We start from the raw sequence: 14,275 nt of genomic DNA on the forward strand, positions 1-14,275 counted from the left end.
CAGTTAATAAATAGTAAATAAGACAATAATAAAAAGAATGACAGAAATTTACGAGGTTTGACAAAAATTTATTTTCTTTTGCTTAATCATCGGACACAACCAACCAATATTTATTTCACTCCAAAAGAATACAAGTGAAATAATACAAAAGAGAAAGAAGATCAAATGTCAGATGAGAAGGCAAGTGAGAGGTGTATTACAAATGAACCAACACATCACTATGGATTAAAATGTCAAGATTTATCTTGTGAAACCATTTAATAGTTTACCAATATTTCAACTATAAATTTTCTATCTTGATTTTGTATACCAAAAAAAATTATTTTTCTACCAAATCTTCACATTATTTCAACTAGAATCTTGTCAATTTTAACAAATGGAACATGTGTTGCTGTTTGAAATTAAAAAAAATAATCTATGCAATATTGTATTTCTGAAATTACTGTAAAACAAGCTCACGTGAGTCCGTCTATCCTCAGCCAAGCATTTATTTTTATACAAATTTAACTTACATACTCGGAGAGTTTAAAGAATTTTAATAGCAAGTGCCAGTGTATTTTAATCAGCTATAGCGGGGTAACCTGTAAACTCTTTATATAAGCATCTCATTTCCCTTTTCCTTTCTTCACATATTATAGTACTATTCACCATGGAAAATTCCCAACCACCTCTTGCCGCAGAGAGTTTTTCATATAGCTGGTTGTTGAACAGAAAACCTCCAATTGATGGCCTAACAGAATCCCCTAGACACTCTTATAGTAATGATGATCATGATGATGAGGAGGAAGATACGAAGTTTATCGCTTATTCGAAAAGATTTCTAGAAGAAGCCCAAAACTTCAACTTTGATGTTCATCCTGTTTCTGAATCTGTTCATGCTGATGAAATCTTCTCTGATGGACACATCATGCCTCGATATCTTGATAGATCAAAAATTGAATCTTTTCGCGAAGCCTTCAATGATTTCAACACAAATTCAATAGTACCATCAAGTAGTACTCCTCCTACACCAATCTCCAAACTTTCTGATTCTACAACTAGTCAAGCTGAATTTCTTGAGAAATGGAGGAAATTTTCGCGCAGAGTTTTGGTTAAGTGGTTCGGATTCATCAGGCCAATTTCCAAAAGGCTATCAAGTTCAAGAAAAAGTACTTCAAAAGTTGATGATCTTCAAAGAAAAGTAAGTGAATTTCAAAGCTGCAAGACTACTGATTCTTCATTTCAGGGATCTCCTCCTCGTCTAATATTGAAATCTTATTCTGTTGTCGATTGGGCTGTAAATGGTGACGATCAAAGAAGTAGTAGTACTAGTAGTAGAGTTAAGAGTTTGAGAAAGGTGAAAAGCTGGAGCAGTATTAAATCACCACAGGCTTATAATTCCCCTATAAAAAGTCCATCCTATGATCATTCTAATGATGTTTGGCGCGATATGGAGAACGCGGTTTCTGATGCAATTCTTCACTGTAAAAGATCATTTGGTATGTCAACAGAGCCTGATATAGATCTTGATGATCTTTTTGTCCAGAAGAAGCAACACTAGCTGTTTAATTTCATCCTTAAATTCTCTTCTCAGATGTATATTTAGATTTTTGTCTCTTCATACAAATAATCTATCATGTATCACTCAGATTCAATATTTTGTACATTCCGAGGTGAAAAAAAAAGTTTCTATTACGACTTATTTAACTGCTAGTACTAATAATTTGGTTTCTCTTATCTTAGTTTATCATTTTGAAATCTCTGAACCAATTTTATCTATGCTTGAGGATACAGCTATTCCATAAAAGTATCAGTTTTTAGATATATCAAAAATGAAGAATGGTGCTACAATTGGAATGAAAGAGTATAATTATACGTTGTTATACACATATTATACATAGATTATACATATATATTATACATTCACCGACTATTTTTAGTTTTAGCGGTTGAATAGACAGATTATTTAGATCAATCCTTCTTTTTTCTTATGGTGTGGGGATAAGGTTGTAAAATGCCATCAGGACTCTCAGTCCCTCACATGGTCTCATTTTTTTTTTCTCTTTTTGTTCTTTACTGGAGATGGTCTGTGCCATTTTGTGGAGTAGCTGGGAGGATTTTGATAACAGACCCACCACTACAAGTATAGTATACTACATGTTAGAGTTTTATATTGGTTGAATTAATGGAGTATGATATCACATTTTCAATGCCTAATTTTGCTTTAAAATTTCACATACTAACCTTTTGATTCACAAAGTAACCATATGACCCACCTCATAAAAAAGAAATTAAGAAATGTTCGGGGCAATGGCAAATTCAGAATTTAGATGCAACTAATTAATATTACAAGAAAATCATCATTCTCACGCTTTAGAGACACAGGTGCAACAAAAAGTACTCATAATGAGCGCTAGAGCCCTCAAACTCATCTCGAGTTGGAGAATGAAATCTGGTTCTATCAAAACCTGCTACATCAAGTCTAGATCCTCTATTGGTTCCAGGATATTTATGATAAAAATTTATCCGTGATGTTTACACCAATCCAATGAATATATTACACGTCTTGACATTATTATTGCTAAATCATAGTTAATTTATACATATACTCATCTTAATTCATGACTTAATCATGATAAATTAGTATAATTTGACGTAATCGTATGGAGTAAGCTTTTATGATATTTAGAGTACAATTCCAAAACATTTATTCTTATAGAGAAATGACAAAAAAGGGCCTTATGCTTAGGGATAGATTCAATATGGTCTCTCTTAAATATATTGCTAAGCCTTTTTGTTTCTTTAAATTTGTCAAAAGTGAGAATTTTTTGTCTCCATCAAATAACTTTGATTACTTAGTTGATTTAACAGAAAAGGTGAAAAAAGAAAGAAGGTTAACCAGAACAATACAAAAAAAATTCAGCAAGAATATAATTCTAGGTGAGAAACGGTGTGTGTTCACAGTAAATTATCTGCATAACTTGTCCATTTCTATAATAGTACTGAAAATAGACAACAAGAATTCTGAATGTTCTGTAATTATTTCCTTATTAGTTGGCATATTCCCTTCGCTTCCATATTTCCTTTTCATAACTACTTGGATTTGTTACATTTGAGTCTATGATCTTTCGAAAACAACCTCTTTACCTTCACGAGATAGCAATAAGGTCCCGTACACTCTACCCTTGTCAAATTTCAAGAACCACTCCACGACGTTTAGCCATTAGAAATCATATTTTAATTCCAAGAAAACTAAATCTTCCTAATTTTTTTAGTCCTCCGAAATATGAAGATGTGAACTTGTAACTCCTAACTGTTTTGCTATTTCAGAGTGTGACACTGAACCCAAGAAATTCTTCTAAGCTTCTTAAAAGAGGAAGTTAATTCTGCATTGAAACAGAAATCATGTTCAATTGGTAAAGGAAACAAGCAAGACACAACAGGGTCCCAGGAGTGGCATTTGTTAGAAGAAAATCCAAGATTTTATCTCCATCATTTTTTTGTTTCTATGCACAAGTATTTGTTTTCTTATCCTTAAGACATATGTACAACTATGCACTCCTATCAAGAACGGAAACACCACAAATTTGACTCTTTTTTATGGCATTTGAAATTTGGAAGAAAACATTGATTTTGGTTCTTTTGAGATTTTGAGGAGGGGACCAACGTAACGTCCTAAGCTACTTGTCCCCGCTAAATGTTTTTAGCATCCTACTCTTTGTCTCAATTACCAGCTCACTTTAAGTGGTGCACCTTAAAACATGCCTTTAATTTGTCTAATGTGGAGTAAAGCTCTTTTATTAGGGTGTGTTTGCTACAAAGGAATATGTTTATCAAGAAAATAAGTTAGTTTCTTATTTATTTCTTGTATTTGGTAAGTAAACAAAAGATATTATCTTAAAAATAATTATATACATATAATCTAGACAAATACTATTGAATGTGAGAGCTGGAGGTGAAGGAATTGAATACGGAAATGATACAATTAATGTGGAATGCTATTTGTGGAACTTGTTTTCACTACCTTCACCATGAAAGCCATTTTCTTCAAATTTTTTTAAAGATTTATTTTCCTAGAGAATATATTTTTCAAAAAATTTGACAAATCGAATATAAAAAAATGAAGAAAACATTTTCCACATCATTAAATCCAAATGAACTGTGTTGCTTTTTATAAAGCATTTGGTTGAAATTCAGAGTTCTACTTTATCAAAGTAATTCTGATTTGTGTAAATGCCATGTGCTCAATATGTTCCAGCAACAGCAAGATGAAAGTAGCTTTGCCAAATATTTGCCATTTTTAAGTTCTAGGCAAAGCGGTTTCGTATACGTACGTAATTATGCTCATGTTATTCTTCCGATTGTTTGTGCATAATTATGAAACGACATGAAACAACACTATTTATCTATCCAAATTAATGTTGTACATACGATATGTGATAGTGATCCAAACAAGTTGGGGGATCAAAATACATAGAAATAAATACAAAAATAAGCTAAGGAGTTGAGTTCAACATACATATTGTACATATATTAAAAGAATTATCTAATTATACGATATAATTTTTGGACGAAACTTTGGACAATGGTGGGTTCGAGTGTGTTCGTAAAATATGCATTGATCTGGTAACCTGTATGCCAAATCCCATTCAACAACTACCTTGATAAGCAAAAATCAAGAACCATGTCTTCTTGAAGTTTGTGTAATATGGTAGTGTGCCATTTTGACATTTTATTAAATTGCAATTTTAGCAATTGTTCATTGATGACATTTAATGTCATCTTTATTCTATTTTGCATTAGTGCATATATTCCTCATGTTTTTTAAACATAATTATCTCTAGTAAGTGGTGCACTAAATGATAATTTCTTTTAACATAATTATCACTAGTAAGTGGTGCACTAAATGATAATTTCTTTTAACCTAATTATCACTAGTAAGTGGTGCACTAAATGATAATTGTGCACTAAATGTTAATGATGGCATTCCATTATTTTTTCATCTTTTGAATGCTTTCCTCTCCTATAAATACAGAGGTCTTCTTTGTTTTGAAATGGAAGAAAACATTGAGTGCATTAAGTTTGTCAAAAAAGAGAGTTCTTATTAGCTGAAGGGAGTTGTTCTTTTTTGTGGAGCTTTAAACTCAACTCTTGTCCAGAGTTTGTTGAGTTATATTTTGTGATAAGACTATTGTATTCTGGAGGGGACAAGTCAAGAGGACTACTGCTGTACCGGTGAAAAGATTTGATGCAAGAATGAGATATCCGCGCCTCAGCCAAGAAGTGAATTTATTTTCTTCATTTTATTTTTCAATTGTAATTTTTAATCTTGTAATTTCATCCACATAATATAATTAACAACTACTGTCTTTGCTTGTTGGTTTGTCATCCTAAGAACAACTAGGAAGTAGCTAGTAACTATAGCAGTGCATATTTTTAGTAAAAAGAACTTCATGGTATCGATGATCAGTTAATTTTTCGAAATTAGGGGGACCAAAGACATTACTGTTTGTTGATGTCTTTAGTTGTCGGGTCATATTTTTTTGTCCAAAAGTGTTAGATTCGTTGCATCAACAATAATATGAACTAACTAGAGACTAGAGAAGGAGGAGTTGCAGAGTAATAGTCGTTTAAGATGATGACAAAACTACAGAAGGACTTGTAGGATTCGCAGTTGGGGACCAAATGACTCTTGTGCAAATGTTAGCTTGCTCAAGTCACATCAGGTTCAATATGTACAATTTAACACTAGTCCATCTCCAATGGGGAAAAATGTAGAGGCGTCAGCTTTTCAGTAAGTCCAGAAATTCTTGTCAAGTATCTGGAGAACACAATGAAAATGAAGATGAAATGAACAGATTACCACCTTATACTAGAAAACAATCTTCCTACAAGAGGGAGTTGGAGAAAAGAAGTATGAAAAATTCGCTAAAGAAAGAGTTCATTTCAAAAGTCACTTTTTTTGTTGTTCAAAATATGAATCAAAAAGAAAAATATCTTTTTGAGATAATAACATATAACTGTTAAAAAAATGATTATTGTAATGATTGAATGAACCAACATTTCAAAAAAAGACTGATTTATTCTTTTCAAAATTTGCTTTACAATATTGATGGATCTGTAAGTAAATAATGTTTATATCCCATAGATCATTTAAATCTTAATTAACTAGTAAGAAATAAGATAGGGATTCATATCACGTAAGCATAGTTTATAAATATATATATATATATATATATATATATATATATATATATATATATATATATGTATATAAAAAGAAACACGTAATGCATTTATTTGTTGGACGTAAATGCCCTAGTAAGCTTTTACCTTTCCATTGATTACTACTATATGTATGTATTCTTGTTCTTGTAATTTGACTATTTAGTTAAACACTTGAACGAACAAACATCTTATTTTTTATTCGAATTTGGTCAACGAAGTAGAAATGGCAGTAGAATAAGATAGAAGAGTGTGAACAAGTTGTTATAGCTCTCCTCTGCATCATTTAGTAGAATAAGGTAAATATCACTCGTGGCATTTTAAAATTTCATACAATGATTCAATTCGATTTTAGCCGTTGTTTTATGAAAGGAGGTATGATTTCTAAAGTCAAAAGATTAAAGGTTACAAGTAGGATTTATCAAAAAAATAATAATCAAGTAGAATAAAATAAAATATATGAACAAATTATTACAACTCCTGAATCATTTAATTTAGGATATCAAGTTAATCAAATCTCATCCGTTCTTTCTATCATCCTCACTTATATTTTACAAATTCATTCTATTTATTAAAAAAAAGTAAAAGAAAAACACATAAATAAAATGGAAGTCAGATTTGAACACACTAAAAAAAAGGGAAAAGTAAAAAACACAAATTAAATTGAAAAATAATATTAGGAGTGAATTTTGAACCCAAATGAAAATAACGTTAAAAATATGTCAGAAGTGGGATTTGAACCCACGCCCTCTTACGAAGACCAGAACTTGAGTCTGGCGCCTTAGACCACTCGGCCATCCTGACTTGACATTTACAAAAGGATAAATTATTTTAATATACACTTTGTATTCTTAAGCCCTTTTTTTATTAAGACACCAAAATTCAGAAGGCGCCAACGAAGAAACAATTTGCTACCTGAAATTGTCGATCGACACATCTGCTAGGGTTTAACACTTTCCGTCGAAGATGCAGGTATTTTAATTTAATTTTACTGTATGTTCAATTTTCTAACATTTTCAGCTGATCTTAATTTCTCGGAAAAAATTTCTAGTACCCAATGAATCCACCGGGGCCACCACCATTCGGACGACCGTTACCTCCGCCATTACCGGCTTTTCCACCGGCATCTAGTACTTTCTGGAATACCTCCACCAATGTGGTTGATCACCTCAGAAACTTACACGACACCGTGAATCTTGCAACAGCTTTGTAAGTACCATAAAGCTTAAATTTTTGAATGATGAAACAATATTATATACATTATTGAATGTGAATTCGTATGTGTTACTCTTTGGGTCTTTCTGGGTTTTTATCAGTCAGACGGAGCTGGAAATGATACTCGGTTAAATTGTTTCTAGAATTAGAAAGGTGTTATTTTTGTTTGGGATAGATTAAAAAGGAAATTGTGTCACATAAAACATAACAGAGAAGAGTAACAAAGGTGAAAAATATGGCCACAGTTCGGAAATGGGGCTAAAACTTTGATCTAGAAACACTATTATATGCATAATTGAATGCAAATCTGATACCACCAGAGGATGTGGCAAGATAGTAAGGGTTCCCCATCTACTCTTAACCAGATTCTTAGAGTTTGAGCAAATGGAGAACCTCGCTGAGTACAATGTGCTACCCTCTTAATGGGGTTTCCCTTGTAAATAGGTATAGTCACGTCAGTGGATTTTTTATATGGCGGATGCTTAAAGGAAGGGGAAAAGAATGCAACTTGATAGTGTATGTGTTTAGGTCTTCTAGGTTTTGTACTTTGGATTATTTTGAGCAGGGAATAAGAATTGGTAATGTTAATAAGGGTGGAAGATTAGAAAGAAAATTTGAGGAAGTTTCGGACGATGGTGCTAAAGTTTGATTCAGGAACACTATGATGTATGCATTGTTAGATACTAATTTGAAAGTGTCTTCATTTTGGTCTTACTCAGTTTTTGGATTTGGTAGGCCAAAAGTGGTGGAAATTTTTAGTTAGGCTGAAAGATTAAAAAAATCTGCAAGGGGTTCGGAAAATGGGACTGGTAACGACTTTATTGAGTAACTAAATCTTAAAACTTCAGATCTAGCATATGTATTATTGTATATGAATATGATAGTTTATGTGCTCCTGTTTATCTTCAGGGTTTTAAAATTTTGAAATATTTGAGCAGGAAGAAAGAGTTGGAAATGTTAATTAGGTTGAAAGACAAGAAAGAAAATTCTGAGGAGGGTTCAGAAAATGGGGCTAGTGAAGGCTCTTTTGATAGTTGTGTGAAATTTGTAGAGCATTCTAGGATCAATATGGAAAACCAAGAATCGCTGTCCTTGGAAGTGGCTAATGCTTTAATGTCCAAATTGAGAGCTCAGTTGGAACCTTTTAGAGTTGTCACGGATGAGATGGCCCCATGGGAAGAAAAATCTGCAACTGTTGGATTAGCAAATAAAATGCACAAGTACAAAAGGAATAAACTTTGGCGAAAGAGGAAGAGGAAACGAATTGCAGAAAAGCTAGCAAAGGTGCTATAGTTCCCTTTTTACTGCATTCCCTTTTTTTTGGGTCTTTAATAGTTTTGGAATTTTAATCTCTAAGGTATTTGTGTAATACTTTTTAGCATTCTGATTTCTGATGTGGCGCTTATCATTAGGAGCGAGAGCAATATGACCAAATTGATATGGAAGCTGATGAATGGAGGGCCAGAGAAATAGCCAAGGATATTGCAAAACGCAAGGTATTGATACTGAAACTGCATATACTTACTAACTACTTACGAAATACTGGTTTAGAATTTCATCCTGTTCTAGAAAAAGTGGAGGTGGCCCTCTGTGTTGGCTTGTACTGACTGGGTTTGAACACTTGTGAAAACTTCTCAATCATTAGCCCAAAAACATTAAAGGAAAAAGAAATGGAGAAAGAGAACAATAAATAATGCACCTAACCAGATTGAATGTTCTTAGACAACAAATGTATCCGTAAATTTTATGATACGTCTCTTGTTTACCTTCATTTATTCTTTTTTCTTCTGTACAAGCTATTCATTCGCAACCTGTTAGTTTTTATATTTAACAACTTCTTAATCTTCTTGGCAACTCTATTATATAATAAAAGGGAGATATGGCTATTTCAATTCTCTAAGTATGACTTCCAGTGTTGCTTTGAAGATTTTTGTGGATGTAGCAAATACATATGTGATACATTTTTTGCTTCTAAAAGCTTTACATCCCAACATTTTTAACATTTCAAAATGTGCTACTCCATGTTGTTGTTGTTCATCAATATGCAGATGATTTTAGGAAGAAATGATGATATCAATGTACCATTTAGGAACAAAAGAATAGAAATGCATTGAATGCTTTATGCTGGACAAATAAAGATGTACAGAAGCCCCCAGGGGTTTTGGTCTAATGGTAAGACATGATGTGTAGATGAGGTGCACGTCACTGGTCTGAACTCTACCGCAAATAAAAGCTCGGTATTTAAGTGGGTTAGGGTAGAGGGTGGGTCCATTATCCACTGAGTTTCGAACCATGCGCTGCTGGCGGTTGGGGATTTCTTGGATACAAAATCAAATAAATAAAGAAAGATGTACATAAAGCTGTTCATTTGAAGAAGACTACCTTTAAAGGAGTTTCTCTCTTTCAAATGAGTTTCCAAGCCCAAGTATCTGATTTATTTCCTGCTGCTACTAAAATCTGAGAAAAAAATTATTATGAGTATCTTATGTTGCTTTCATTCCATCTCAGGGAGTCAGGTTCGTTTTATAGTGTGCTGATATCTTCAAGCTTTATTAGAAAAGTGGAGATTCTTTCCAATCACTACAGTTCCTTCAGGATCTTTAGTTCCCATCCTTGATTGAATAACATTGAGCAATAGTTGCATCAGATTTTAAGAACCTATGACTTGGCCTCAAATTCGAGTCTATAGTCGAACAAGCTTTATTGCTTGGTTTACCACAAATCTAAATTTCATAGTTAACCATTCTGCTTTGACTTAAAGCATAGTGCTGTCCATTTGCATGTTTGTTCTCCTTATCTTATATAACTAATTGTAAAGTTCATAGAGACAACGTAGATTTTGCAGTTCAGGTCAAGTCAAGAGAAAATGATCCTTATAGCAACTACCATGTCTTTATACCTAATCAAAACACTTATTTGTTAATGTCGTAACTTTTTCGTTAAATTCTCCTGTATCTGCATCATTTTGTAATCAAATAGGTATAGGTTTTCCGAGATTTTCATAACCGGATACACTGCTCTCCACTATATGCAATAAGAGGAACTAGTATTGGGTTCTATTGGATTATGCATGTTATTTTATGATGTCATATTATTACTAATAAATGCTCCTGGGTTTTCTGGGCTAGTGTTTCACTGAGGTACCAAAACTTAGTTCCTGCAGTTTCTTTTGTGCATTTATCACAGTAAAGGTTCAATTGCATAACATATTGCTCAGTAACTTAGGGTCTATGCGCAGGTTGAAAAGATGAAGGAAATAGCAAAGCTAAAGGAAAAAGAGGAGAAAAAGAGACTAGAATCTGAGGTGAGAATGATGGTTGCTTATTCATTCAACTGGACATGACTGTTGATGTTTCCAAAGATTTTCCACAACCTTTCTAGCAAGTTCTTAAGGATTGTAGAAACTTCTGATAGTTTTGACATGGTGTGACACCATATTTATCATCCAGTTCAGTGTTTCTTGTGGTTTAGTGTTGCTCCTGCTCCTCTTCCAGTAAACAAATTCTGCCAGACATAACCCCTCTTCCTCCCCCCCCCCCCCAAAAAAAAAAAAAAAAGAAATAAAAAAAGTTCCTTTTCAATACCACAAAATATGTGAGATTGATTTATGGTTTATTTGAGATGACAACCAAGGAATTTGATATTGTATGTCCTTTCTTTCTTGTTATAATGATGTTGAGTCACTTCTATTTTTGCTTTCAGCTTGAGCTGGCATTGATAGTAGAAAAATTGCAAGAATTACGCTCCATCAGGGTTCAGAAGTTGAAGAAGCAAGGTAACTATGCTAATGATGTTCATCTGTCTTTGTGTTTCCTTTAGTTTAACCTAGCTTGTTTGATCTTTTTCCTTTAGAATGTATTATTCTTACTCTGTTTCTAGTGGGACACTTTATTTGGGGATGAAATCTGCACTTCTCAAGTAAAAGCACGCAGAGTTCTGCATGGATTGTTGAAACAGATTGTATTGAATGAGTCTTTATTATTTGTTAACTGCATGATGCTCAGTGGGAAAATGAATTTGGTGAAAGAATCAGCAGTTTCCCCCTCGGGATTATAGTTTCTTTTTTGTGCTGCAACTGTGTTTATCATTTGGCAACTTCCTCTTTTCTTTCATGAGTTATGTGGAGAATTTAACCCAAATATGCAGCTAATGTGTCTTCCGTATGTAACTACTTTTTATATGCTGATCTTTTAGCATCGATATTCAGAGTGACTGGAGAGTGAGAGTTACTGGTGCTTTGCTCCTGTAAACATTTGGCTTTACGGAATGATGGAGTAGAAAACCTTATGAAAGATACTTTCACTGTCTTTTACCCTCAGTCATATCCCCTTTGGCTCCAAAGACATCAGTCTTCTTCAGTCTTAACTTCTAACATTGTTGTTTTTACTTGAATAGGTCACTTTCTCCCAGAGGAGGATGACAAGTTTCTAGAAAAAGTAAGAGCTGCAGTTGAGGAAGAAGAGCGACAGGCAAAGGCAGCAGCTGATACAGCTGCTGCTAAGGATGCAATTGCGACTGCTGAGGTATCCAGGAAAACAACTCAAAGTCAAAGACCAGAGCCGGGTGACCTGCACGCTAATACTGGTGGCGATAAAATAGATCAAGACCAAATGACTGAGGATAAAGATAAATCAGGTCCTCCACCTGTCAATGATTTGGAAAAGGGTGGATCCGAAGGGCTAGACTCAGCAAGCTTACATGAATCTGTGGCAAATCTACCAATGGAATTTTATCACTATTACTATGGCAGTAATCATGATTTGGGAACACTTATAGAGGTGAACTTGGCTATTGTCTTGTTAATTCTACTTCTGCAGTAGATTTAAAGGCTTGGGTGACATGAAACCTTTTCCTTCTTTTATGCAGGTAAGAAGAACGTGGGATGCATACATCAGACCCGGAGGAAGGTAAATATCTTGCTAAATCCTGTTAGTATGTCTTTTCTTTTAGTCCACAAAAGTAAAAGTTGCACTAGTCATTTCCTTATTTACCAAGCTTTCACTAACACAGAAAGAACAAGCAGCAAACGTTGGACAAAAAAAGGTTAAAAAGGAAAATCTCATGATTCCATTTGTTCGTCAGATGGACATCTGTAGCGTCACTTCATTCAATAATAGACATTATTCTCTCGATGCTTACATCAATCACGTTTTTTAACACTGAAATACTTGCCTAGATATCATATCCTTATTACCACCATATGAGTTTCTAGATTTTGATTTTTGGCAGTTCACTTAGCATGTGATTTAACATTTTTAACTTAGCCACTTAAAGAAAAGTAATTAGGTTGGAAGATCATATCAAAAGAATCATTTCAATGCAGTAAATCCAGCTAGTATGGTGATTGGCTGTCACTACTTTTGTATTGTTGAAAGCTATGTCCTTTTGTATTTGAAATGTGAAGTCGTTGCTATTTGACCCATTGATCAACAAACGTCATTGATATTTGACCCTTTAGTGTCTTCTGCCACGAACTACATTCTCCTTTTTTTTATCACTATTCTATTTGGAGTCACTTTCATTTAAACTAACAACATGGAATTCTTTCCAATTCGTCATGACAAGTTACGGACGCATATAACAAATGTCAGGCGGATCTAACAACCCCCCTCCCCCAAAACCCGTCTTTTGATGCAGCCGAATACCTGGGCATTGGGTCCAACCACCACCTCCAGCAGATGAGATATGGGCATCCTACCTGGCAAAGCCTAAATGACATTTTTATAGATGGTTTTCCAGCACAGAAGCATCGCTATGCAGATTGCCTGGTCTGATGGTTATTCTACTAAATTATCTGTGATCTTTCAGCTCTGCGTCTTTGATACTTGTGGAGGACTTCAGGACACAGACAAAAAGGCATGTTCCCATTTTTCTCTCTCCTCTCATTGTGATTAACTGAACCCCAAGGGCAAACATGAGGGACCGACTTTGTCCTGACAAGGTCGATGTAACTATAATACTGTTTCAGGAAGACATTGCTAGGAGACCAGACATGCCAGCTATGGAGTTTTCAAGGGGATCAAATAGCAGGAGCTGATATTGCCATAATAGCTATGATGTTGATAGATTTAACGTTTGCCTTGTAAGTCTGCGATTATCAATATCAGGTTTCTTTCGATGAGTATAGCATCCACCAGGGCGGAGCTAGGTTTAAGTCGGGGGTTCAAATGAATTTCCTTCGTCAAAAAATTATAGTGTGCAAATAGGGTTAGAACAAATTTATTTGGTTATATACAAACTGTTGAATCCCTTGACTTAAAGAGAAAATTCTAGTGTTTTATTAAAGGGGGTTCAATATATTGCTTTAGTTCACTAGTTCAAATCTCAAATGTGGCATTCTAATAATTTTTTGAATTCCTCTTGTATAAATTCCTTGCTTCGCCATTGGCACTCATTGTTATTAATATGATATTAGGAGCGCCTTGCTTGCACTTGTTCAACTTCAAAGTACTTGTGGGTGGAAAGAATTACCGGTGTTGTTAATTTACTTTGGTTCACATATACTTGTTATTTGTGGATTATATTGCGGAGATTGTTTACGATGAATAATAAACAATTGTTGTATTATGATTAATAATGTAAGGGAGTGTTATGTTTACGATGCATAATAAGAGGTAGGTGGCAGAGTGACCTTGTTGCTATGATCTACTGAAATTCAGCCTTTGTCGCTAAAAAAGTTTAACATACTCTTATCTTGTTATTGTTGTGAGAGTCGGTCAAAAAAGAAGTTAATTATGCTCAACTCACTGTTAGTGACTCTAAATCAACCTACAAGTCATATACATAAAAACAAAAACAAAATAAAGTTATTGATGAGTGATTTGTTAGCTTGTCCAGTATGATGTAACCCAAAATC

At 33.9% G+C, this 14,275-nt stretch overlaps 2 protein-coding genes and 1 non-coding gene across 3 annotated transcripts; 2 read left to right on the forward strand and 1 right to left on the reverse strand.

Moving 5' to 3' along the window:
- The first annotated feature begins 454 nt into the window (after positions 1 to 454).
- Positions 455 to 1,689, forward strand: LOC129884733 (probable membrane-associated kinase regulator 6). The gene has a single exon (XM_055959020.1). The coding sequence runs from the start codon at positions 650 to 652 to the stop codon at positions 1,538 to 1,540; it is 891 nt and encodes a 296-aa protein (XP_055814995.1). The 5' UTR covers positions 455 to 649; the 3' UTR covers positions 1,541 to 1,689.
- A 5,235-nt stretch (positions 1,690 to 6,924) lies between these two features.
- TRNAL-CAA (transfer RNA leucine (anticodon CAA)) lies at positions 6,925 to 7,008 on the reverse strand. The gene has a single exon. It is a non-coding gene; the product is annotated as a tRNA-Leu (tRNA).
- A 62-nt stretch (positions 7,009 to 7,070) lies between these two features.
- On the forward strand, positions 7,071 to 13,803 carry LOC129886509 (U11/U12 small nuclear ribonucleoprotein 59 kDa protein). Its single transcript, XM_055961217.1, has 9 exons — positions 7,071 to 7,176; positions 7,256 to 7,413; positions 8,358 to 8,703; positions 8,832 to 8,915; positions 10,658 to 10,723; positions 11,122 to 11,194; positions 11,815 to 12,197; positions 12,286 to 12,326; positions 13,057 to 13,803. The coding sequence occupies exons 1-9, from the start codon at positions 7,171 to 7,173 to the stop codon at positions 13,133 to 13,135; spliced, it is 1,236 nt and encodes a 411-aa protein (XP_055817192.1). The 5' UTR covers positions 7,071 to 7,170; the 3' UTR covers positions 13,136 to 13,803.
- Positions 13,804 to 14,275: the final 472 nt, after the last annotated feature.

The sequence above is a fragment of the Solanum dulcamara genome, chromosome 4, assembly GCF_947179165.1.
Source record: "Solanum dulcamara chromosome 4, daSolDulc1.2, whole genome shotgun sequence".
Taxonomy (NCBI): Eukaryota; Viridiplantae; Streptophyta; class Magnoliopsida; order Solanales; family Solanaceae; genus Solanum; species Solanum dulcamara.